Here is a 24,743-nt window from a genome sequence, read left to right on the forward strand (position 1 = left end):
GGATATTCCCATGATTTTTTGTATTTAGGGTTATTGTAATGAACCCATTTTTCATCCTTGGTCACAAAGCAATGCAGAAGTCCCTTTCGTTTTTGCCTCTGAAGCAACTGTTCGCAAACACACAAACGCCGTTCAACATCTCTTGGTTTCAGCACACGCGGGACTCAAGTTCCTTCTTTCTGAATCATGCCCATAGCCTTGAGACATTTTGAAATGGCTTGTTGTGTCACTCCCACTAACTGTGCCAATTCTTCTTGAGTTTGGTGTGAGGCTTCACTAAGCAATGTCTCAAATTCTGCATCTTTAAAAACATTCTCTCTTCCACCTCTATGCCGGTCTATGACATTAAAATCATCATTCTTGAAGTGCCGAAATGGCTCATGACATGTTCTTTCACTAATAGCACCCTTACCATACATACTTGAGAGCATTGAATTAGACTCAGCTGCTGTTTTCTTCATATCGAACAAAACAGAAACACGTCCTCCAAATGACGAGAATTAGGCTCGTAAACTGACATTTTCAAATGAGAACAACTTTATGATGCAGACACAAATCGGCTAATGTTTGAATGAGGTTATATTGACCAAGGTCCAAGCTAACTGCCTGACATCTGTGATCTGTTTCTTTAGACCTTTACTTACCATTGTCGCCACCTATCGGCAAACAGCGGAAGCAAAGTTGTACACCTTGTATAAGTCTGAAAAGATTTCATTCTTCCATTCATCATGTTCAGTAGAACCATTGATAAAGGAGGAGTATGAAATAGGTCAAGGTATAAATTAACAAAAGAGAAGCAGAAATAAAGACTGATCATTGTATTAATATCCATCTCAAGTATATTTACTAGTGGCAAATACTGCAAGAGCTGCCAAGGGCTGGAGAGTGGAGGTAGTCATGTAAGCTCCTGTGAGCTCAGTATAGTATGTACTTGAATAACACCACTGTAGTTAACACATGCTGCACAATGTCTACTGATTATATAGTTAAATACACTGAATGGAGAACTTCTGAAGATACTACAAATGTAATAGAATTTCAAAATGAAAAACTCATTTAGAATGTCCATTAATTCTGTACAGAATAGAAACAGAAAGGTTTCACTCTGTGACACATTGCATTGTTAGCCACTTTGTTGATGCTGCACATTTTTCTAGATTCTGACTGAGATAAACTTACGCTGCAGTATTCTTCTACAGCAAAGACATAACTAAGTAAAAATCTGTGCTATTCACATGTTTATTTGTATGTAAAAGCCAACTGGCATTTTCTTTAGTATGAGACTGTGTTTGCAAGATTCGTGTGCTGATTTCAAATTCTAGATTTGCATATTTTACTGTAAACGTCACTTCTGAATAATCTTTCACTGACTGTATCAATACCCATATGTATTGTGAAACTTCGAATATTCGCGAGTGCTGCAATAAATTCCTACTGTTCTTGTCACTTGTAGGCTTAAACTTATTTGTGGTCTTATAAAATTTTTGAGAATAGTGGGCCTATCCTCATTCAAAACCTCTAATTGTATTGTATAATTATGTGAGAAGAAGGTTATTTATGAGAATTTTTGGACACTTGCAAAACTATAATTTCGTAAGTTGCCGGTATGAGTGTTTTCAGGTAATTTATTTCATAGCAAATCAGTGATTGTGATTCAGTATTAATACAAAAGAATAGATCAACCTGAATTTGATTGTAAATCGATGCAAATAAAAGTGCCTTTTTGAGAAGTTATCTTTGTTCTGTGCACAATCTAATTTGTAGTAAATTGGAGTTTGAGATTTAGTTATTGTAGCAGATATTCTAACAAACATATTGCATTACATTTAGTTTTGCCTTAAAGAGGAGTATATATATTATCTACATTTATCATAAATGAACTCTATAGCTCGATCAACATCAAACTGAAAAATTACGGAGGGTGCTATAAGTGCATAAATAATTCTGCATGATGTTTGCTAAGTAATAAACGGCAACAGAAAAAAAGCGCACAGAAAATATGTCGCAAACAGCAACAATAATTGCTTAAAACTTGCTGTAACATATAATAAATTAGATTGGGAGAACAAAGAAATAAACGAATAACAAGGTGTTTTGCATCAAGGCGGACTCAATTTTCTGATATTACTGTAATTCTCCCCCTCCCTTCGCCCCTCCCCCTCTCCCTCCCCCCAGCACCCTCACCCCCCTCTCTCTCTCTCTCTCTCTCTCTCTCTCTTTCTCTCTCTCACACACACAAACACACACACACATACACAAACACTTTTTCTGCACTTCAAGGAGAGATACAAACCTCTGCTTCATCATCAGCTGTATTTTGATGAATGGCTGGACTCTCTGGCAGCTCTATCCTGGCATGAGAACGTATTCGCACAGAGTCAACTTTTGGGTAGTCTTCAACCAGTGTTGAATTCCAGAGCCTGAACCAGAGAACAAGTGTAATGAAAAACAATGTAACTCTGTATGTATTTTTAAATTACTGATATGAATATAATAGAGGGAAACATTCCACGTGGGAAAAATATATCTAAAAACAAAGATGATTAACTTACCAAACAAAATCGTTGGTATGTTGATAGACACACAAACAAACACAAACACACACACAAAATTCAAGCTTTCGCAACCCACGGTTGCTTCATCAGGAAAGAGGGAAGGAGAGGGAAAAACGAAAGGATGTGGGTTTTAAGGGAGAGGGTAAGGAGTCATTCCAATCCCGGGAGCGGAAAGACTTACCTTAGGGGGAAAAAAGGACAGATATACACTCGCGCGCACACACACACACATATCCATCCACACATATACAGACACAAGCAGACATTTGTAAAGACAAAGAGTTTGGGCAGAAATGTCAGTCGAAGTACAGAGGCAAAGATGTTGTTGAATGACAGGTGAGGTATGAGCGGCGGCAACATGAAATTAGCGGAGGTTGAGGCCTGGTGGGTAACGGGAAGAGAGGATATACTGAAGGGCAAGTTCCCATCTCTGGAGTTCTGACAGGTTGGTGTTAGTGGGAAGTATCCAGATAACCCGGACAGTGTAACACTGTGCCAAGATAGGCATGTTTAGCCACAGGGTGATCCTCATTACCAACAAACACTGTCTGCTGTGTCCATTCATGCGAATGGACAGTTTGTTGCTGGTCATTCCCACATAGAAAGCTTCACAGTCTAGGCAGGTCAGTTGGTAAATCACATGGGTGCTTTCACACTTGGCTCTGCCTTTGATCGTGTACACCTTCCAGGTTACAGGACTGGAGTAGGTGGTGGTGGGAGAGTGCATGGGACAGGTTTTACACCAGGGACGGTTACAAGGATAGGAGCAGAGGGTAGAGAAGGTGGCTTGGGGATTTCATAGGGATGAACCAAGAGGTTACGAAGGTTAGGTGGACGGCTGAAAGACACTCTTGGTGGAGTGGAGAGGATTTCATGAAGGATGAATCTCATTTCAGGGCAGGATTTGAGGAAGTAGTATCCCTGCTGGAGAGCCACATTCAGAGTCTGATCCAGTCCCGGAAAGTATCCTGTCACAAGTGGGGCACTTTTGGGGTTCTTCTGTGGGAGGTTCTGGGTTTGAGGGAATGAAGAAGTGGCTCTGGTTATTTGCTTCTGTACCAGGTCGGGATGGTAGTTGCGGGATGCGAAAGCTGTTTTCAGGTTGTTGGTGTAATGGTTCAGGGATTCCGGACTGGAGCAGATTCGTTTGTCACGAAGACCTAGGCTGTAGGGAAGGGACCGTTTGATATGGAATGGGTGGCAGCTGTCATAATGGAGGTACTGTTGCTTGTTGGTGGGTTTGATGTGGACGGATGTGTGAAGCTGGCCATTGGACAGATGGAGGTCAACGTCAAGGAAAGTGGCATGGGATCTGGAGTAGGACCAGGTGAATCTGATGGAACCAAAGGAGTTGCGCTTGGAGAGGAAATTCTAGAATTGTTCTTCACTGAGAGTCCAGACTGTGAAGATGTCATCAATAAATCTGTACCAAACTGTGGGTTGGCAGGCCTGGGTAACCAAGAAGGCTTCCTCTAAGCGACCCATAAATAGGTTGGCATATGAGGGGGCCATCCTGGTACCCATGGCTGTTCCCTTTAATTGTTGGTATGTCTGGCCTTCAAAAGTGAAGAAGTTTTGGGTCAGGCTAAGGTAATGAGGAAAGAGGTTTTAGGTAAGGTGGCGGGAGATCGGCGTGAAAGGAAATGCTCAATTGCAGTGAGGCCCAGGACGTGCGGAATATTTGTGTATAAAGAAGTGGCATCAATGGTTACAAGGATGGTTTCCGGGGATAACAGATTGGGTAAGGGTTCCAGGCGTTCGAGAAAGTGGTTGGTGTCTTTGATGAAGGATTGGATTCTGCATGTAATGGGTTGAAGGTGTTTATCTACGTAGGCAAATATACGTTCTGTGGGGGGCAGCTACAATGGGGTGGCCGGGATGATTGGGGTTGTGAATTTTAGAAAGTAGGTAGAAGGTGGTAGGTAGGGGCGTGGGGTGTCTGTGGGGTCAGGAGGTTGATGGAGTCAGGTGAAAGGTTTTGTAGGGGGCCTAAGTTTCTGAGGATTCTTTGAAGCTCCGCCTGGACATCAGGAATGGGATTACCTTGGCAAATTTTGTATGTGGTGTTGTCTGAAAGCTGACACAGTCCCTCAGCCACATACTCCCGACGATCAAGTACCACGGTCGTGGAACCCTTGTCCGCCGGAAGAATGACAATGGATTGGTCAGCCTTCAGATCACGGATAGCCTGGACTTCAGCAGTGGTGATGTTGGGAGTAGGATTAAGGTTTTTCAAGAAGGGTTGAGAGGGAAGGCTGGAAGTCAGAAATTCCTGGAAGGTTTGGAGAGGGTGATTTTGAGGAAGAGGAGGTGAGTCCCGCTGTGACAGAGGACAGAACTGCTCCAGGCAGGGTTCAATTTGGATAATGTCTTGGGTAGTTGGATCATTAGGAGTAGGATTAGGATTATTATTCTTCATGGCAAAGTGATATTTGCAGCAGAGAGTACGAGTGTAGGACAGTAAATCTTTGACGAGGGCTGTTTGGTTGAATTTGGGAGTCAGGTGTACCAGGATGGCCCCCTCGTACGCCAACCTATTTATGGGTCACTTAGAGGAAGACTTCTTGGTTACGCAGGCCTGCCAACCCAAAGTTTGGTACAGATTTATTGATGACATCTTCATGATCTGGACTCACAGTGAAGAAGAACCCCACCACTCCTGGGATTGGAATGTCTCCTTACCCTCTCCCTTAAAACCCGCATCCTTTCGTCTTTCCCTCTCCTTCCCTCTTTCCTGATGAAGCAACCGTGGGTTGCGAAAGCTTGAATTTTGTGTGTGTGTTTGTGTTTGTTTGTGTGTCTATCAACATACCAACGCTTTCGTTTGCTAAGTTACACCATCTTTGTTTTTAGATATATTTTTAAATTACTGTATTTACTTGTATCATAAATATAACAGGTTTCACCTGGATCTTATTTTGATAACAGCTTCTTGTTTCATCTGCAGGTTTCTTACTGAGCAGCGAAATCTGATGCATTTGGCAGAGCCTTGGGAACAACTCTGAAAAAGATTATGCATAATATTAAACATTACCACATCAGTTAGATTAAAATATTGCAAATTTTATTTGTCTGTGAATACATAGACTTCAACTGTTACAGTTTGTTGAGGATCTGAATTTTATTTTTGACGCTAAATGATACTGAAATTACTATACAGACACTTGTTGACAAACCAGAGGCTGAAATACAAAACAGAAAAATAAAAGCTAGAAGTTTGAATTCTGTCTTTGAATGTCTATAAGGAAATAACTGAAGCTTCCCACCATGAATCACTATACTGCTGCAAAGACAAGTGGCACTGCCATTGTTTCAATTAATGTTGACAAGCAGCTGAAATTTTAATAACTCAACAAAGCCACTGGGGGTCCCTTAATTGCATACAGAAAGGCCATAAAATAGAAAGCTAGAAAGCAGATACTTCAGTACAATTCAGTGTATATTTCTTCAGAACGTATTTCAGCAGGACAAAGGCCTACTGATTTATATATCTGTCTCCAAGAAGAAACTAAACTGCCCAAGAGTAGTTTATTATTATTTTTTATTGTAGTGTTGTGAGTGATCTAATAAATCTCCTCAAAAAGTGAAAAATGGAGACAGATAATATCAAGCATGTCTCAGGATTTGGTGTTAGGTCCAATGATCTTCTCACTGTACGTGAATGATCTGTCACCAGTTCTGTCCCACAGTAATTATTACATGTGTACAGGTTATCTCCAAAGAGTGTCACATGGGATTTCCAATATTCTCGCACTCTCTTCATGCAAACTATCCTAGAGAGAAAATGAATAGGACCTTTTTCATAGAAAATTTAATGTACTATACATTTGTAATGCACCACGTTTTCACTGTAGGGTGTGGTTTTCGAGTAACTAAAGAAAAACGTACGAAAGTGATATTAAATGTGTCCAATCTTGGAAACCATTTGAAATAGGGCAAATGTCCATATGAACATCTTTGATCAGAATCACTGATACTACCAAACCTCAAAGCATGTACCTTGTCTCCTTACTCACCCTATATATTGTTTCTGTCTCCTCTTCCTCCCACTGATTTACAGTGTATCCCACTACCAAAGTCACCTCTCTCTAACTTACTTTCACTTACACTGTCTCCTGTTGTCATACTTTTCCACTGCTACTGTCTCCATCGTACCTCGGCAACTCAAAAAGTCTGGGGGACCTAACTTACTTTCTTTCTCTACCCCCATGTGTTTCAAATTTCATTCCAAATTGCACCCTCTTCTATATCTATGTGTTACAATGCAATGGTCCAGCAGGGTTCAGACCCCCCAACCCCATGTATGCTCTTCACTCATTTGTATTTTTCATTTCCACTGTCTCTTTTCTCTTTTGCTCCCACTGCTTCTACCTCCATCAATCTCTCTTTTTTTCTTTTTCTGCCGCTGTTTCTCAGTGGCCATCAATATCTCCTCTCTCTTTTGCTCCAATTTCTATTGTCTTCATCAATCTCTCTGTTCCATTGGCACTCTCTCTCTGACATAATCACTGTTTACCACCTCTTTCTCTCCCACTGGCAATGTCTCCTCTCTCTTGCACTGCCACTGTCTCTGTGTTACTCTCTTTGGCACAAAAAAGCTGAATATGTTCGGGCACCAAAATCTTGATGGCAGAATGAGTATTGAGGCAGCTGGTTCCCCATTTTGCTCTGAGAGAAGTGTGTGCTACTTACATGAAACCAATTCCATAGATCAGTAAAGTTCTTACAGTTTGTTTGTATACTTTGACACAGTTATATATTTTTACCTATCTGAACAAGATAGGTATGCATAACATATGGCGAGCACAAAATAATTTGCTTATTTTTTTCTGATAACTTTTCTCACCTCTGGCTCTCGATAATGGGCAACAATATTGAAAAAAGAATGAAGGTTCCCTGAGACCATCACCTTACGAACATATGGTAAAAATTTTGAAGATCTGTCATGAATTCATAGTATAGAAGTGGCCATCCCACAATTGGTACTTTGGTACTGCTCATGAAAAAATGGTGCTTTTATAAGCCACCTAAGTTCCACCATCGATCATACCTAATGAAAAAGAACCAACTGATTTGCTCAATTTGCCTGGGGTGGTGGAAGTGTCTAATGTTTAAACTTTGACACTGTGCTGTAAGATAGCTAGAATATTACCATTCTTCCAATAGGTATACAAATGGTCGCAAGGCCGAGGGCTCTCCAAAACACTTGACCCCTCCTCTCTGTGTTCAACAGATCCTGAGATGACCCACTGAAAAATCACATTTTCTGATGCGGCTTTTTGGAACATATTGGTACCACACACTGTTGTGCATGAACTGAGTCTTGTTCTCTTTTTTATTACTGGTTATGTTATAACCTCTTTCCGAGACACTATTCATTCCATTCAATCAATTTTTCAAGTTGTTTGACATGCCTAGGAGGATTACAATGTTACTGGCAAACAAAGTTTTTATTTCTTCTCCCTAACTTAAATTCCTGTACCAAACTGCTCCTTGTTTTCTGTTTACTTTATGTACAGACTGGATGACAGAAAAATGGGCTGCAACCCTCTCTCATTGCCTCCTCAGTTAATGCCTCTCCTTCATGCCCTTCAGCCCTTTATAAGTTGTTGATTAAGGTAGAGAGATTGGATTTCAAAATCTTGAAACCAGTCATGGTTTGAATAAATATTTAATACATCTGAAGTAGATCTCCCTAAATTAATTATCACGCCTCTCAGTCGTGGATGTTCTATGAAGCAAATCTCTCTATATGTTGAGGATAGTATTTTGTCCTGGTATTTTATCCCGGATATCTTCAGAATTTTGAAGAGTTTTTGTCAGTCAACACTGATCAAAAGCTTGCTCTACAGCCACAAATGTTGTAAATACGGGTTTGCCTTTTTTTTCCAGCCTGTCTAATGAGGAACTGAAACTGATCTTTCCCAGGTCAGCCTGTATTAGTCATTCCATCCTTCTATAGATAATTCATGTCAGTATTCTATTTTGCAACCAAGACTTTTTAATGTATAGTTTAACAAAGTGGTCCCTAGACTATCAATAATATTGGGCAAGAATATTCTACAATGTATTGACAGTAGTTTCCAAACAGCAAAGTGATACTGCAAAAAATACATGTCAACTCATGAAGTTGAAAACATGCTGCATACGGACACCAGCTATTATTTGGCCATTGGGCTTGCTTTTCACTCATGGAAAGAAGAGAAGAGGCGTAGTTGGGTGAGGCAGTGGTGTAAGTAGAGAGGAAGACTGAACCTTGAAAATTTACAAAGTGACTTAAGCACAAGTGTGACAAGTGATTATTGGAACTTTTTGAGGATGAACAATTGCTCATTTGATGTACTTTTGCAAGCAGTTCCACCAATAATTAAGAAAAAGGGCACTCAATTGTGAGACACTATTCCTGCAAGGCGGCACCTTCCTATGATTTGTCCAAAATGAATTTAACCTCTTTACTAATTGAAGCTTATTTGCTTCTGTGTACATCTCCCTATATATAGACAACAATGGAGACAATATTGGTTGTTTTTCTTCTGATGATTATTATACTCATTTGATTTTACGTACCATAAGGCTGACTAATCATTTATATGTTTAAATAATTCTAAAATGAACATGTTTTCCATCTACTTCGAAGTCATTTCCGCAATTTGGTTTACACAACACAGTAAATCACACAAAATGAACTGTTTACCATACAGTATCAGCTAGAGACTGCACACACCAAAAACCAGTTCGTGCAATAAAAATATGATTTCAGTAGATCTGTCAATGTATTGCACAAAATTTGACAATTCAGAGGCTTCCTTTAGCAGGATACAGATCAGCTGGCTGTTTTTCAAGGAGTTCCTTGCGGGGTGGGGCAGTGGCCATGTACATAAAAAACAGAATTCCATTTGAGTCCATAGACGTATCATGGCACTTCACTGAACAGATATTTGAATGTTGTGCAGGGGCAGTTGCATTTAGTGAAATTAAACTTCTAATTGATATTGTTTATAGGTCCCCTAACTCTGACTTCAGAGCATTTCTGCTCAAAGTAGAGGGGGGTTCTTGATTCACTTTGTAGGAAGTACCAGAAATTAGTTATATGTGGTGACTTCAATATTAATTTCATATATGATAGTGCAAGAAAAAGGACGTTGGTACATCTCCTAAATTCATATGATCTGATGCAGACTGTGTTTCCCAACTAGGGTGCAGGGGAACAGTAACACAGCCATAGACAATATTTTTATTCATTCTTCATTACTAGATACCAATTCTGTTACTAAAAGGGTGAATGGCCTTTCAGACCATGATGCTCAAATTTTAACACTAAAAGGCTTTTGTACTCAAACAAATGTCACATATAATTACAAACTATGTAGGAAAGTTAATGCAACAGCAATAGAGAGTTTTTTAAACCTCGTCAAGGAACAAGAGTGGCAGGATTTTTATAGTGCTGATAACATAGATGACAAATAAAATGCTTTCCTTAACACATTTCTCATGCTCTTTGAGAGTTGCTTTCCATTAGAATGTTCTAAATAGGGTACCAGCAGTAAAAGGCAGCATGGATGGCTAACTAGTGGGATAAGGTTATCATGTAGAACAAAGTGGGAATTATATCAAAATGTTTGAAGTAGTCACAATCAAGCTACAGTAGCCCATTACGAACAGTATTGTAAGGTGCTTAAAAATGTTATTAGGAAGGCAAAGAGTATGTGGTATGCAAATAGAATAGTTAAATCACAAGGTAAAATTAAAACCATATGGTCAGTTGTGAAGGAAGTGTTCAGTCAGCAACACAAGGTCGATGTTATAAAGTCAGTTTGTAGTAAAAATATTTCTGTTGCTAATAAATCAGATATATGCACTGTATTTAACAATCATTTTCTGAGCATTGCTGATGAATTAAATAAAAATTTAGTTTCCACAGGGAATCATATAACTCTCTTGGAAAATGACTTTCAATGATTGATGTCTGAAATACTCTTCTGTGATACAGACATGGGGGAGATTCAGTCAATAACTAAATCACTGAAGACTAAGGACTCTCATGGATATGATGGAGTTCCTAGCAGAGTATTAAAGTACTGTACCACACATATTAGCACTGTATTTAGCCATATTTGTAATTTTTGCTTTAGGAATGGTCAGTTTCCTGAACAATTACAGAACTCAGTAGTAAAGCCTCTTACAAAAAGGGAGAAGGGGATAATGTAGACAAATTTAGACCTATTTCTGTGCCATCAGTGTTTGCTAAAGTTATTGAAAAGGCTGTGTATGTGAGGATAATTGATCATTTTATAGCACACGATTTGCTATCAAATGTACAATTCGGCTTTAGAAGTTGTTTAACATCTCAATATGCTATATTCTCTTTTCTCTGTGAGGTACTGGATGGGTTAAACAAAAAGTTTCGGACACTAGGTATTTTGATTTAACTAAGGCGTTTGATTGTGCTGATCACAAAATATTGCTCCAGACGTTGGACCATTACAGAATACAGGGAGTAGCTCACAATTGGTTCACCTCTTACTTTAACAACACACGGCAAAAGGTCATTATTCACAGTGTTGAGAATGGCTGTGATGTTGGGTCTGAGTGGGGTACAGTCAAGTGGGGTGTGCCCCAGGGATCAGTGTTGGTGCCACTCCTGTTGCTTATTTATATAAATGATATGCCCTCTAGTATTACGGGTAACTCAAAAATATTTCTGTTTGCTGATGGCACTAGCTTGGTAGTAAAGGATGTTGTGTGCAACATTGGCTCAGTTTCAAAAAGTGCAGTTCATGACATAAGTTCGTGGCTTGCAGAAAATAAACTAACACCAAATCACAGTAAGACTCAGTTTTTACAGTTTCCAACACACAGTTCAACAAAACTTGACATTTTAATTTCACAGAATACGCATATGATCAGTGAAACTGAACAGTTCAAATTTCTAGGTATTCAGATAGATAGTAAACTGTCATGGAAAATCCGCATTCAGGAACTTGTTCAAAGACTTAATGCTGCCATTTTTACTATTCGGATGGTATCTGAAGTGAGTGATCATTCGACATGAAAATTAGTCTACTTTGCTTATTTTCATTCGCTTATGTTGTATGGTATTATATTTTGGGGTAACTCTTCCAACTCTAAAAGGATATTTTTAACTCAGAAATGGGTGGTTTGGGCAATAAGTGGTGTAAGTTTGCGAACCTCTTGTCAACCCCTGTTCACGAGTCTGGGTATTTTGACATTGGCCTCTCAATATATATATTCCTTACTGTTATTTCTTGTTAACAGTATTAGTTTATTTCCAAGAGTAAGCAGCTTTCACTCAGTTAATACTCGGCAGAAATCAAACCTGCATTTGGATCGGACTTTCTTAAGTCTTGTAGAGAAAGGTGTGCAGTATACTGCTACATCCACTTTCAATAAGCTACCACAAGAATTCTAAAATCCTAGTAATCCAGCACTTTCAAATCTAAACTGAAGAGTTTCCTCATGGGTCATTACTTCTATTCTGTCGAGGAGTTCCTTGAAAAATTAAGTTGATTCTTATTGTATTGTTGATTGTGTTTACTTAAAATTATGGCTTGACATTTTTCAGGTTCAGGAACATTTTATTTTTATCTATTATTACTTTTATGTTGTAGTTTCATGTACTGACATGTTCCATGGCCTTGGAGATTTGCTCCACAATTTCGTCCTCAGGAACTTGATGTGTAAATAAATAAATAAATAAACATCTTTCACAACATTCAATCTCATTCACAAATGGTCAATAATATTGCTTAATATGATATCTTGCAGAATATTATTAACAGTTGCAGGGAACATTTCATATTCCTGCCAGTGTCTTCTTTGGTACTGGGATTATTGCATTCCCTCTAAAGTCTGAGAGGAAGTTGTTAGTTGATTTCCAGATTAGGCACATGCTTTTAATATATACACTGAACATTGTTTTGCAAGTTCCAAGTCTTATTTGTATATGATGATGGAAGCATAAAAACTGTGTACTAAATAAATATGTTAAGCAATCTAGATGGTTTTGTTCACACACAAAAAAGTATGCTTAGTTTATGGCATATGTCCACATACTCCAAGTGGGACAGTTTTGACATGGTTGGTTCTCCCAAAGATTTAGTAATTCTGATGCAATGTCAGCTGCTCCAGATGCCCTGATTTGACTTAAAGTGGAGTTCATGGGCTCTTTAAAACTACAATGGGAATGTTATGAATAAGTGAGCACTTGCTCTTAAATGTGGCAATAATTTCAGCTTTCTCCATTATGGGAAGGCAAGTGAAAGAAAACACCACATACAAATGAATAAAAACACAATTTAAATCCTTAGGTTTCAGAATTTTAGGCAATTCCATCAGCAGAAGAAACCAAAGCAAAAAGATGTAAGTGACTGAGAAAGAAGCAGACTAATTGTTTTACACTGACCATAGTTACTATTTGTCTCTGTCTTCCATCCTTATCAGTTTGAAGTTCTGCGCGGATAACCATTTCAGTATCACGCTTTCTCCGTGTACTGGCAGATGCATTGGCTTCATTGTCTGATATCATAATAAGAGCCTCCAGTGGTGTCTCATCAACACCTGGTCTCTGGACAAGCCCTAAAGGGTTAACTTGTTCTGGTTCCATGTAGCACTGTCCTCCACCAATTGCTGAAATAATAACAACAACAACAACAATAATAATAATAATAATAATAATACTAGCAATTTTAACAACAGAATTTCCATGTACCTTTGGCATTAAAAGAATGTGTTCCATACAGTTAATTGAATGGTTACTTGAGTTTCCATTACTGCATTATCTAAAGTTTGCATTATATATTCATAATGTTCAAAATTACCTATGACAGATTGCGTAAGTCAAAACTATGTGATAACTATACAGTTATCTTGGTGCAAATTATGTTGTTAATGTAAAAGTTCCTTTAAGTTCCACCACCATGGTGCTATCTACAGAATATAGTGAATTAATGAATGAATGAGTGAAATTCTGGAACCCCTGGAAAATGATCAGACACTATTATGTGCTTTTAGGAGCTGTACTCACTTATTTCAAAGCTGAACATGTTTTATTACTGGGGAACTAGGCTATGCTTCGCATTTGCTGAATATGTATGGTAATCGGATGTACGTCCTAATCTCCTTCTCCTCCTTCTCCCCCCTTCCTCTGACATCTCTTCCTCCTCCCTCTCTTTGTCCATTTTCTCCTCTTCTCTTGCTCCCCCCCCCCCCCAATCCATCACTTCCTCTTCCCACTCCATGTCCATCTCCTCCTCCCCCCTTGCCCTCTATCTCCTTTTTCCCTGTCTCTGTCTATACCCTCCTTTGTTTTCTCTCTACCCATTTCCTCCCCTCTCTCCCTTCCCTGTCCATATCCTCTTTCCCTCTCTCTTTGACCTTGAGCCTTGTTTATTGTCATAGCAAACAAAATCTCGATTGAGAATTGAAGATGCTTAAATTAAAGAGCAAATTGGTTGGCACTCTTGGTACATGGGGTATCAGAGAGATCTCTCCAACTGCTAAATCTGTGAGGATAGTAGCTTCAATGACAGTATTTTACATAGTATTAATTTGAAAACTGGTAGGATTACAAACTTTTGGACAATTCAGATTCCATGATAGTATTCCAACCATAAGCGAACAAACCATAAATAAAGCTTTCCTGGTTTCTCTTAAAAACGACTGAGAAAAAGAAAATAACACGGCACATTGCTATAGAAGTTACAACTGACTATGAGAAAGGAAATGAAACCACACATTTTCACACTGCAGCATTTTCTTTCTCATAGACAGTTTTAATAAAACACCTGTACATTGTTTTTAAAAAATATATAAAACCTAGTAAAAATATCAAGTAAATCACTCAAGAACTTTTCGACATTTTTGCTAACAATGTTTCCCTTTTATATATAGGGTAATTCTTATTATCGTTTAAAAACCCCTAAAGCAACATAGATGATGCTGAGATAAGTAATTTATTATTAAGAGACTTGGGGGCCACAGATGTTGCAAAATACCCTAAAAGTGGCCGAGAAATGTTGAACATGTGACACCGCCAGATGACTTGCCTTGCCACACATGCAGGAATTGGGCTTGTCAATCCTACCTTTGCCAGCAGGAGGCAGTGCCACACATTGCTCTGCTAGGCTACTCTGTTTCCAAACACCGTTTGTAAATGTAATCTGTTATAAAGATAGAAGTTACAACAAGTTACAACATTCACAAAATACTTGACCTGGGTTGGAATGATCAGGTGTGACAGTCTGACAGGCTCCACTGCTGCACATGTTGCAAGGTACATCATCTGCTGATGTCACATGTTCAACATCTGTCACCCGCTTTTGGGGTATTTACCAACATTTGTGGCCCTGTGTCTTACATTAAATTACTTGTCTTATTGTCACTTAGGGGATTTTTAAACATTAATAAAAACACCCTGTATATTAAAAAAAATTAGTCTTTGTCTGTTCAAATGTTTATGAGTATTATGTAAAAAATTTTAAGTAAATCAGACAAGAACTTTTCGAGATGTTTGCTAACAATGTTTCTCCTGTATATATTATACATATAAATATATATCATGTCCACCCAATTAGTTATTAGAGTATTGTGTAAAAATTTGAAGTAATTTGGTCAAGAACTTTTGAGATTTTTGGTTGCATCATCTTGACTTTATATAGCAGTACAGCTTATTATTATTATTATTATTATTGTTAACAGAATGTTCTATTCACTTGCTTCACTGGCAACAGGCACTTCAAAAGAAACTTAATGCTTGTGTAGAAGAAGTTAACAAATGCAAATACAATCAAATTAAGTAGGGGCTTTTATTCTTCCGGGAAACTCTGTCCATTATATTCAAAATGTTCATTCCTAAATCAATGCACAATGCAAACTGTGTAGTAATAAATATTAGTAGGTAACTACATAATTACTCTGGTATGTGCTAACTCCACATTGTTTACTACTGTTTAGCTCCCAGACATCAAACTGTCATCTTTCTTTTTAAAAATGTCAACAGTAGCAAAATGCTACATTATTCTGTGTGTACCTCAGTGCCCAAGTGTCAGATTACAAATCTGTAATTCCAGGATTCAGTTTTCAGAGATGCTAAAACAATTTTTCTGATATTTAATGCTTATTTCACAACAGTGTGACGTACTGAAAAATGAGGTCAATGAACAGTTTAAACAATAAATAAGGATTTAAAATGGATTACATATTTCACTGATAAGAATTTAATTAAATACCTAAACAAATCTCAGACAAAATAATCAGGTTAAAGTGTCTGAGCAGAATAAAAATTTACAAGTAACTGCAATGTTAAGTTGTATTTTTGTAGCCTTATAGGTGTGAGTCAACGATTTATTTGAACAATAGAGTCAGCAAAATATTACATTATCTGTCGACACATCTCTTTCATCAGATGATGTGTGCAATCAGTTTGGGAAAAGTTATTCAATTTTAACACTCCACATCAGCTGAACTGATGGGACACTTATGCGACAGATTTTTGTTGGCACTGTAGAAATGTTTGGATTTTTGTTGCCCAGTGGCATTTGATGTCTATTTATCTGATGTGTGATGTTTACATAAGACTGTGTACTAATAACTTAGTGTTAACATTAAGTGAAGTATTCTATCCCCTTTAAAAACAGACATTTTCTTTTACTATCCTTCTTCATTATGCTGAGGCCATGACACTATAACATCAGCACTGAGAGAATATTTTAACTGGTCACATGCTTCAGCTAAAACAAAGAAATAATCCTCTCTCACAGGCATTATTCGCCATCTTTCATTACACATAATCCTTGCTGAATAGCTGTAATTTTGTGTTTTTGTTGACTATACCTTTTAGTGACTACAGCTATGACTTTTACCCAATCTTTGTTTGACAAACTAGGTCAAAGTTCAGAACTTTGGAAGTGTTCACCAGTGTCCCAGTACATATGAATATTTTGTTGCATGAGACACAGATCTGTGGATGTTCAACAGTCTGCAGTTACAAATACTTTCCACTATAAGATACAAAGCTAGAATCTGTGCAAGCAGTCATCTCGGCAACTGTAAAAGGACTAAAAACTGAATACACAATGATTAAAAAGGGCTTGGGTCACTTTAACATAGGAGCAGAAAATGATACATCTCTTGTTAAACCATAAGAATAGTGATATGTATATTTTTCAATGGTGGTGTACTTAATACCCCATACAAGAGAAGAACAAATATGGCATTTATGATCCTTTCAAGTATCTGTAATTAAGTAACATTGCATTTGACACTTATGGTCACTTGCATATTTCAATCATAGTTGAGATACAAGTGATTAAATAATATTACATACAGGATTTATGATCCTTTGGATATGACATTCACCACTGAGCTACTTGTGATTAAATAATGCTAAGTGTTTTATGGTATTCTGAATATTGCAATCACTTTTGGGCTATCTGTGATTAAATAATGTTATGTATGGCATTTATTGTCCTTTACATATTTCATTTGTTCTTGCACTATGACAGATTAATGTCACATATGATACTTGTGAGGAAATGATATCTCAGGTTTAAATGAAATTACAATGAAATGAAAACCCTTAGCTGCTTACAGGTGTTGACATACGTCAACGGGGACAGATGAAAATGTGTGCCTTGACCAGGGCTCGAACCCGGGATCTCCTGCTTACATGGTAGACACTCTATCCAGCTGAGCCACCGAGGACACAGAGGATAGTGCGACTGCAGGGACTTATCTCTGGCACACATCCCGTGAAACCCACATTCTCAACGTATTGTCCCGCACTATATTCCTAGTGCCCCTGCCCATTATACTCATTACTCGCGGCACGTTGCCGATTCCCGTAAGAGTCCAGGCACTGTTTGTGCATTTGCACAGAAGAAGAAGATGGTCAAGTGGCCGGTGTGCCTTACCTATATACTATCTTAGTATATAGATATCTCAGATGTTGGTGATGATTTTTATTTATTTTTTATAAAAATTACTCATTTTATACTACTTACAATGATTTGAGGACACTTATGCAACTTATGGTCTAAGAACACATATGTTACATAAATTTTTGATCTAAATAGTTCTCTATTATACTATCCATGAAAATGGAAGGTCATGTAGTTTGTTTAAGACACTTCATAAGATTCTTTCAATATTTCACTACCTTTGATGATTGGAGATGATATACACACATCCAAAAAAGTTTTGCATCATCTCGGTTCCAAGAGTTCTGCAATGTGTACAGAAAATTGGAATAGAGATCACCATAAACATCATTCCCACCCTTTTTATTGCTCGTGAAAACCACACATTGCATGTTGTACCACCATACAGCTAGACCTTTAGAGGTGGTGGTCCAGATAGCTGCACACACCAGTACCTCTAATACCCAGTAGTACGTCCTCTCGCATTGGTGCATGCCTGTATTTGTCGTGGCATACTATCTAGAAGTTGATCAAGGCACTGTTGGTCCAGATTGTCCCACTCCTCAATGGCGATTCGGCGTAGATCCCTCAGAGTGGTTGGTGGGTCACGTCATCCATAAACAGTTGTTTTCAATGTATCCTAGGCATGTGCAATAGGGTTCATGTCTAGATAACATGCTAGCCACTCTAGTCGAGTGATGCCGTTATCCTGAAGGAAGTCATTTACAACACGTGCACGATGAAGACGAATGCCTCACCAAAATGCTGTCGATATGGTTGCACTAACGGTCGGAGGATGGCATTCACGTATCATACAGCCATTGTGGCCCCTTCCATGGCCACCATTGGCGTACGTCGCCCCACATAATGCCTCCCCAAAACATCAGGGAATCTCTATCTTGCTGCACTCGCTGGACAGCGTGTCTAAGGCGTTCAGTCTGACCAGGTTGCCTCCAAACACGTCGCCAACAATTGTCTGGTTGAAGGAATATGTGACACTCATTGGTGAAGAGAACGTGATGCCAATCCTGAGCGGCCTATTCGGCATGTTGTTGGGCCCATCTGTATTGCGCTGCACGGTGCCATGGTTGCAAAGATGGACCTCACTGCGGATGTCGGGAGTGAAGTTATGCATCATGCTGATTATTGCGCACAGTTTGAGTCACAAAATGATGTCCTGTGGCTGCACGACAAGCATTACTCAACATAGTAGTGTTGCTGTCAGGCTTCCTCCAAGCCATAATCCATAGGTAGTGGTCATCCACTGCAGTAGTAGCCCTTGTCTCTCTGTATCTCCTCCATGCCCAAACAACATTGGTTTGGTTCACTTCAAGACACTTGGACACTTCCCTTGTTGAGGGCCCTTCCTGGCACAAAGTAACAATGCGGACGCAATTGAACCACAGTGTTGACCATCTAGTCACTGTTGAACTACATACAACATGAGCCATGTCCCCCTTCCTGGTGGAATGAATGGAACCAGTTCGCTGTCGGATCTCCTCCGTCTAATAGGTACTGCTCATGTATGGTTGTTTACAACTTTGGGTGGATTTGGTGACATCTCTGAACAGTCAAAGGGACGGGACTGTGTGTGTGATACAATACCCACAGTCAACATCTATTTTCAGGAGTTGTGGGAACCGGGGTGATGCTACATTTTTTTCGATGTGTGTGTATTAAATGGTAATGATTATGCTAGTAGAAACACTGAGGATCACTGAGGATCACTTATATCACTTACAAAACTCATGATGATGTAATGTCACATAGCTTATTAATGATTATTTACAGAAGTAATTGTCAGTTATAATGTCAATAAATATTGCAAAAGCAATTCATGACTTTTTTAACATCTTTTTTCTTTTTGTGAGCTAATCATCTATCCTGACCTAATTTGTATGTCATAAGGATACTTAAAAAAAAATTAGATTTTGTGTAGAATTTGGACAGTGACAAAGAATTTAATTACATCGTAACTTGATTGTATTCCACAAACTTATAGATTATTAATGAAGATGTGGTTGGCTTACGTTCTTCATAATCATCTATATAAACTACTGACTTGTTGCCCTGGGTTAGAATAAAAATGGGCAATGAGGTGCAGAAGGAGGCACAAAAAATATTATAAACAGATGCAGATATGATGTGCTTTACATACATTTCATCCATGTTATATTGAGATGATGTACAAGTAAATCATAAAATGAAGGCTGCATAACAGAATTCATTAACTCTTTTTTAAACAAACATATCTCTCTGATGAAAAGGTAATCACCATTGATCAGAAAGAGCAGGATCTTGAGATCACTTTTCGGCACCTGTGGGGCAAAATTGGTAGTGACCTCTGAGTCTTTCATGGTGGTATGCATCAAAAAAATATTCTTAGTTTAAAAGTCACATCACTTTGAACAAAACTCTCATGCTTTTGATAACTGTCTCTGTCATTATCATCATAATCATCATCATCATCCTCATCATCATCATCATCATCCTCATCATCATCCTCTTCTTCTTCTTCATAAGTTAAAATCACTGACTGCCGGAGCTAGCATGGTATTCTGCTTCTATAGATGCAGTAGCAGCATCTGGAACCTTCCAGAGAGGATCACGACGACACACGCATGGGAGGAAAGATGGGCAGCTCCATCCTTCTGTGAGACCGAGTGACGTCAGGTGGTGCGAGGGGTTGGTGTCACATTTTAAACTGTCATTCTTGCCTCCTGACAAGTGTTCCAGATGCTACTATTGCAGAATAAGCAGAACGCTGTGCTAGCCCTGATGCCAATGGTGAAGACAGCTGTCAAAAGCTTGAGTGTTTTTATTCAAACTCGTGGTGTCTATTCTGTACAACTGACTACTAATATTCCCCCCACTCCCCCACCCCACCCCCTTTGGAAGAGTTCTAGACTTTTCTGTGTGTGTGTGTGTGTGTGTGTGTCTGGGCACACGCATGTGTGCATGGATTGGGGCGGGGGAGTGGTAAGAAGGAAGGGTATCTGACTTTGGAGCTGTCATCTTTTCATCTTAGATCTCAACATTCCTGATCTTTATATCATTTCTTTCTTCACGCAATGGGTACCAGTTCTATTCTGTCTCTTTCCATATTCTGTAATCCTTTTAGTGAGATCCTTCTTTTTTCCATCAGTTTAATTCACAAGGAATTTTTCCTCCCTTTGTAGAAATTTACCAGTATTATTACTTCACAAAGAGACATGTTAGCATGGACACTTGGTGTTGTTGCACTACAGTGATATACTACCCCAAGTACATAATTAGAGGAGATATAATGATAACTCTCCCTTAAAACCCACATCCTTTCGTCTTTCCCTCTCCTTCCCTCTTTCCTGACGAAGCAACCGTTGGTTGCGAAAGCTAGAATTTTGTGTGTATGTTTGTGTGTCTATCGACGTGCCAGCGCTTTCGTTTGGTAAGTCACATCATCTTTGTTTTTAGATATATTTTTTCCATGTGGAATGTTTATTTTTATATATATATATATATATATATATATATATATATATATATATATATATATATATATATATATATATATATAGACACACACACACACACACACACACACACACACACACACACACACACACACACACACACACACATCCATTCGTCTTTCCCTCTCCTTCCCTCTTTCCTGATGAAGCAACCGTTTGTTGTGAAAGCTTGAATTTTGTGTGTATGTTTGTGTTTGTTTGTGTGTCTATCGACCCGCCAGCGCTTTTGTTTGGTAAGTCTCATCATCTTTGTTTATATATATAAATAAACAAAGATGATGTGACTTACCAAAAGAAAGTGCTGGCAGGTTGATAGACACACAAACAAACACTAACATACACAAAATTCAAGCTTTCGCAACCAACGGTTGCTTCGTCAGGAAAGAGGGAAGGAGAGGATGTGGGTTTTAAGGGAGAGGGTAAGGAGTCATTCCAATCCCGGGAGCGGAAAGACTCACCTTAGGTGGAAAAAAGGACGGGTATACACTCGCACACACACACATATCCATCCACACATATACAGACACAAGCAGACATATTCAAAGGCAAAGAGTTTGGGCAGAGATGTCAGTTGAGGCGGAAGTGCAGAGGCAAAGATGTTGTTGAATGACAGGTGAGGCATGAGTGGCGGCAACTTGAAATTAGCGGAGATTGAGGCCTGGTGGATAGCGGGAAGAGAGGATATATTGAAGGGCAAGTTCCCATCTCTGGAGTTCGGATAGGTTGGTGTTACTGGGAAGTGTCCAGATAATCCGGACGGTGTAACACTGTGCCAAGATGTGCTGGCTGTGCACCAAGGCATCTTTAGCCACAGGGTGATCCTCATTACCAACAAACACTGTCTGCCTGTGACCATTCATGCGAATGGACAGTTTGTTGCTTGTCATTCCCACATAGAATGTGTCACAGTGTAGGCAAGTCAGTTGGTAAATCACGTGGGTGCTTTCACACGTGGCTCTGCCTTTGATCGTGTACACCTTCCGAGTTACAGGACTGGAGTAGGTGGTGGTGGGAGGGTGCATGGGACAGGTTTTACAACGGGGGCGGTTACAAGGGTAGGAGCCAGAGGGTAGGGAAGGTGGTTTGGGGATTTCATAGGGATGAACTACGAGGTTACGAAGGTTAGGTGGACAGCGGAAAGACACTCTTGGTGGAGTGGAGAGGATTTCATGAAGGATGGATCTCATTTCAGGGCAGGATTTGAGGAAGTAGTATCCCTGCTGGAGAGCCACATTCAGAGTCTGATCCAGTCCCGGAAAGTATCCTGTCACAAGTGGGGCACTCTTGTGGTTCTTCTGTGAGAGGTTCTGGGTTTGAGGGGATGAGGAAGTGGCTCTGGTTATTTGCTTCTGTACCAGGTCGGGAGGGTAGTTGCGGGATGCGAAAGCTGTTATCAGGTTGTTGGTGTAATGGTTCAGGGATTCCGGACTGGAGCAGATTCGTTTGCCACGAAGACCTAGGCTGTAGGGAAGGGACCGTTTGACGTGGAATGGGTGGCAGCTGCCATAATGGAGGTACTGTTGCTTGTTGGTGGGTTTGATGTGGACAGACGTGTGAAGCTGGCCATTGGACAGATGGAGGTCAACATCAAGGAAAGTGGCATGGGATTTGGAGTAGGACCAGGTGAATCTGATGGAACCAAAGGAGTTGAGGTTGGAGAGGAAATTCTGGAGTTCTTCTTCACTGTGAGTCCAGATCATTCAGATGTAGTCAATAAATCTGTACCAAACTTTGGGTTGGCAGGCCTGGGTAACCAAGAAGGCTTCCTCTAAGCGACCCATGAATAGGTTGGCGGACCAGGGAGCCATCCTGGTACCCATGGCTGTTCCCTTTAATTGTTGGTATGTCTGGCCTTCAAAAGTGAAGAAGTTGTGGATCAGGATGAAGCTGGCTAAGGTAATGAGGAAAGAGGTTTTAGGTAGGGTGGCAGGTGATCGGCATGAAAGGAAGTGCTCCATCGCAGCGAGGCCCTGGACGTGCGGAATATTTGTGTATAAGGAAGTGGCATCAATGGTTACAAGGATGGTTTCCAGGGGTAACAGATTGGGTAAGGATTCCAGGCGTTCGAGAAAGTGGTTGGTGTCTTTGATGAAGGATGGGACATTGCATGTAATGGGTTGAAGGTGTTGATCTACGTAGGCAGAGATACGTTCTGTGGGGGCTTGGTAACCAGCTACAATGGGGCGGCCGGGATGATTGGGTTTGTGAATTTTAGGAAGAAGGTAGAAGGTAGGGGTGCGGGGTGTCGGTGGGGTCAGGAGGTTGATGGAGTCAGGTGAAAGGTTTTGTAGGGGGCCTAAGGTTCTGAGGATTCCTTGAAGCTCCGCCTGGACATCAGGCAAACTTTGTATGTGGTGTTGTCTAAAAGCTGACACAGTCCCTCAGCCACATACTCCCGACGATCAAGTACCACGGTAGTGGAACCCTTGTCCGCCGGAAGAATGACGATGGATCGGTCAGCCTTCAGATCACGGATAGCCTGGGCTTCAGCAGTGGTGATGTTGGGAGTAGGATTAAGGTTTTTTAAGAAGGATTGAGAGGCAAGGCTGGAAGTCAGAAATTCCTGGAAGGTTTGAAGAGGGTGATTTTGAGGAAGAGGAGGTGGGTCCGGCTGTGATGGAGGACGGAACTGTTCCAGGCAGGGTTCAATTTGGATAGTGTCTTAGGAAGTTGGATCATTAGGAGTAGGAGTAGGATCATTTTTCTATGTGACAAAGTAATATTTCCAGCAGAGAGTACGAGAGTAGGACAGTAAATCTTTGACGAGGGCTGTTTGGTTGAATCTGGGAATGGGGCTGAAGGTGAGGCCTTTGGATAGGTCAGAGGTTTCGGATTGGGAGAGAGGTTTGGAGGAAAGGTTAACTACTGAATTAGGGTGTTGTGGTTCCAGATTGTGTTGATTGGAATTTTGAGGTTTTGGAGGGAGTGGAGCTGGAAGTGGGAGATTGAGTAGATGGGAGAGACTGGGTTTGTGTGCAATGAGAGGAGGTTGAGGTTTGCTGGAAAGGTTGTGAAGGGTGAGTGAGTTGCCTTTCTGGACGTGGGAAACCAGGAGATTGGATAGTTTTTTGACGTGGAGGGTGGCATGCTGTTCTAATTTGCAGTTGGCCTGTAGGAGGATGCTTTGAACAGCCGGTGTGGATGTGGGAGAGGTGCATCCCTGGGTACAATCATGGTTCTACAGGCAACCACAAACATCTTTCCTAGAATGTGGTCATCTTGTCTCACAGTGGGGTAAAAGCATTAATGGTTATGGCAATTACTTTTGGAATAACAAACAATTTACTTTCTTTTTTTCCATCTGTCTCATTTTCATTTGACTGCCCTTTGTAGTTTCTACATAGGTAGAATACTAAAGATTTTGAGACTTACTCCAAAGGTGCAGATTAGAGGAATGTATCTGAATTGTAGTGGTCTGGCAAATACACTCCTGGAAATTGAAATAAGAACACCGTGAATTCATTGTCCCAGGAAGGGGAAACTTTATTGACACATTCCTGGGGTCAGATACATCACATGATCACACTGACAGAACCACAGGCACATAGACACAGGCAACAGAGCATGCACAATGTCGGCACTAGTACAGTGTATATCCACCTTTCGCAGCAATGCAGGCTGCTATTCTCCCATGGAGATGATCGTAGAGATGCTGGATGTAGTCCTGTGGAACGGCTTGCCATGCCATTTCCACCTGGCGCCTCAGTTGGACCAGCGTTGGTGCTGGACGTGCAGACCGC

The 24,743-nt window shown here is 40.0% G+C and overlaps 1 protein-coding gene across 4 annotated transcripts in view; it reads right to left on the minus strand.

The window, feature by feature from the left end:
* Positions 1–24,743, minus strand: part of LOC126473263 (integrin alpha-PS1) — a 595,899-nt gene that overhangs the window by 17,944 nt on the left and 553,212 nt on the right. For all 4 annotated transcript variants that reach the window (XM_050100213.1, XM_050100212.1, XM_050100211.1 and 1 more), the window contains 3 exons: positions 12,979–13,202; positions 5,462–5,556; positions 2,294–2,420 (listed from right to left, as the gene is read on the minus strand). In XM_050100213.1, the coding sequence (XP_049956170.1) occupies positions 2,294–2,420; positions 5,462–5,556; positions 12,979–13,202 (446 nt within the window). The remainder of the gene's footprint in view (positions 1–2,293; positions 2,421–5,461; positions 5,557–12,978; positions 13,203–24,743) is intronic.

The sequence above is a fragment of the Schistocerca serialis genome, chromosome 4 (genome assembly GCF_023864345.2).
Source record: "Schistocerca serialis cubense isolate TAMUIC-IGC-003099 chromosome 4, iqSchSeri2.2, whole genome shotgun sequence".
Lineage (NCBI taxonomy): Eukaryota > Metazoa > Arthropoda > Insecta > Orthoptera > Acrididae > Schistocerca > Schistocerca serialis.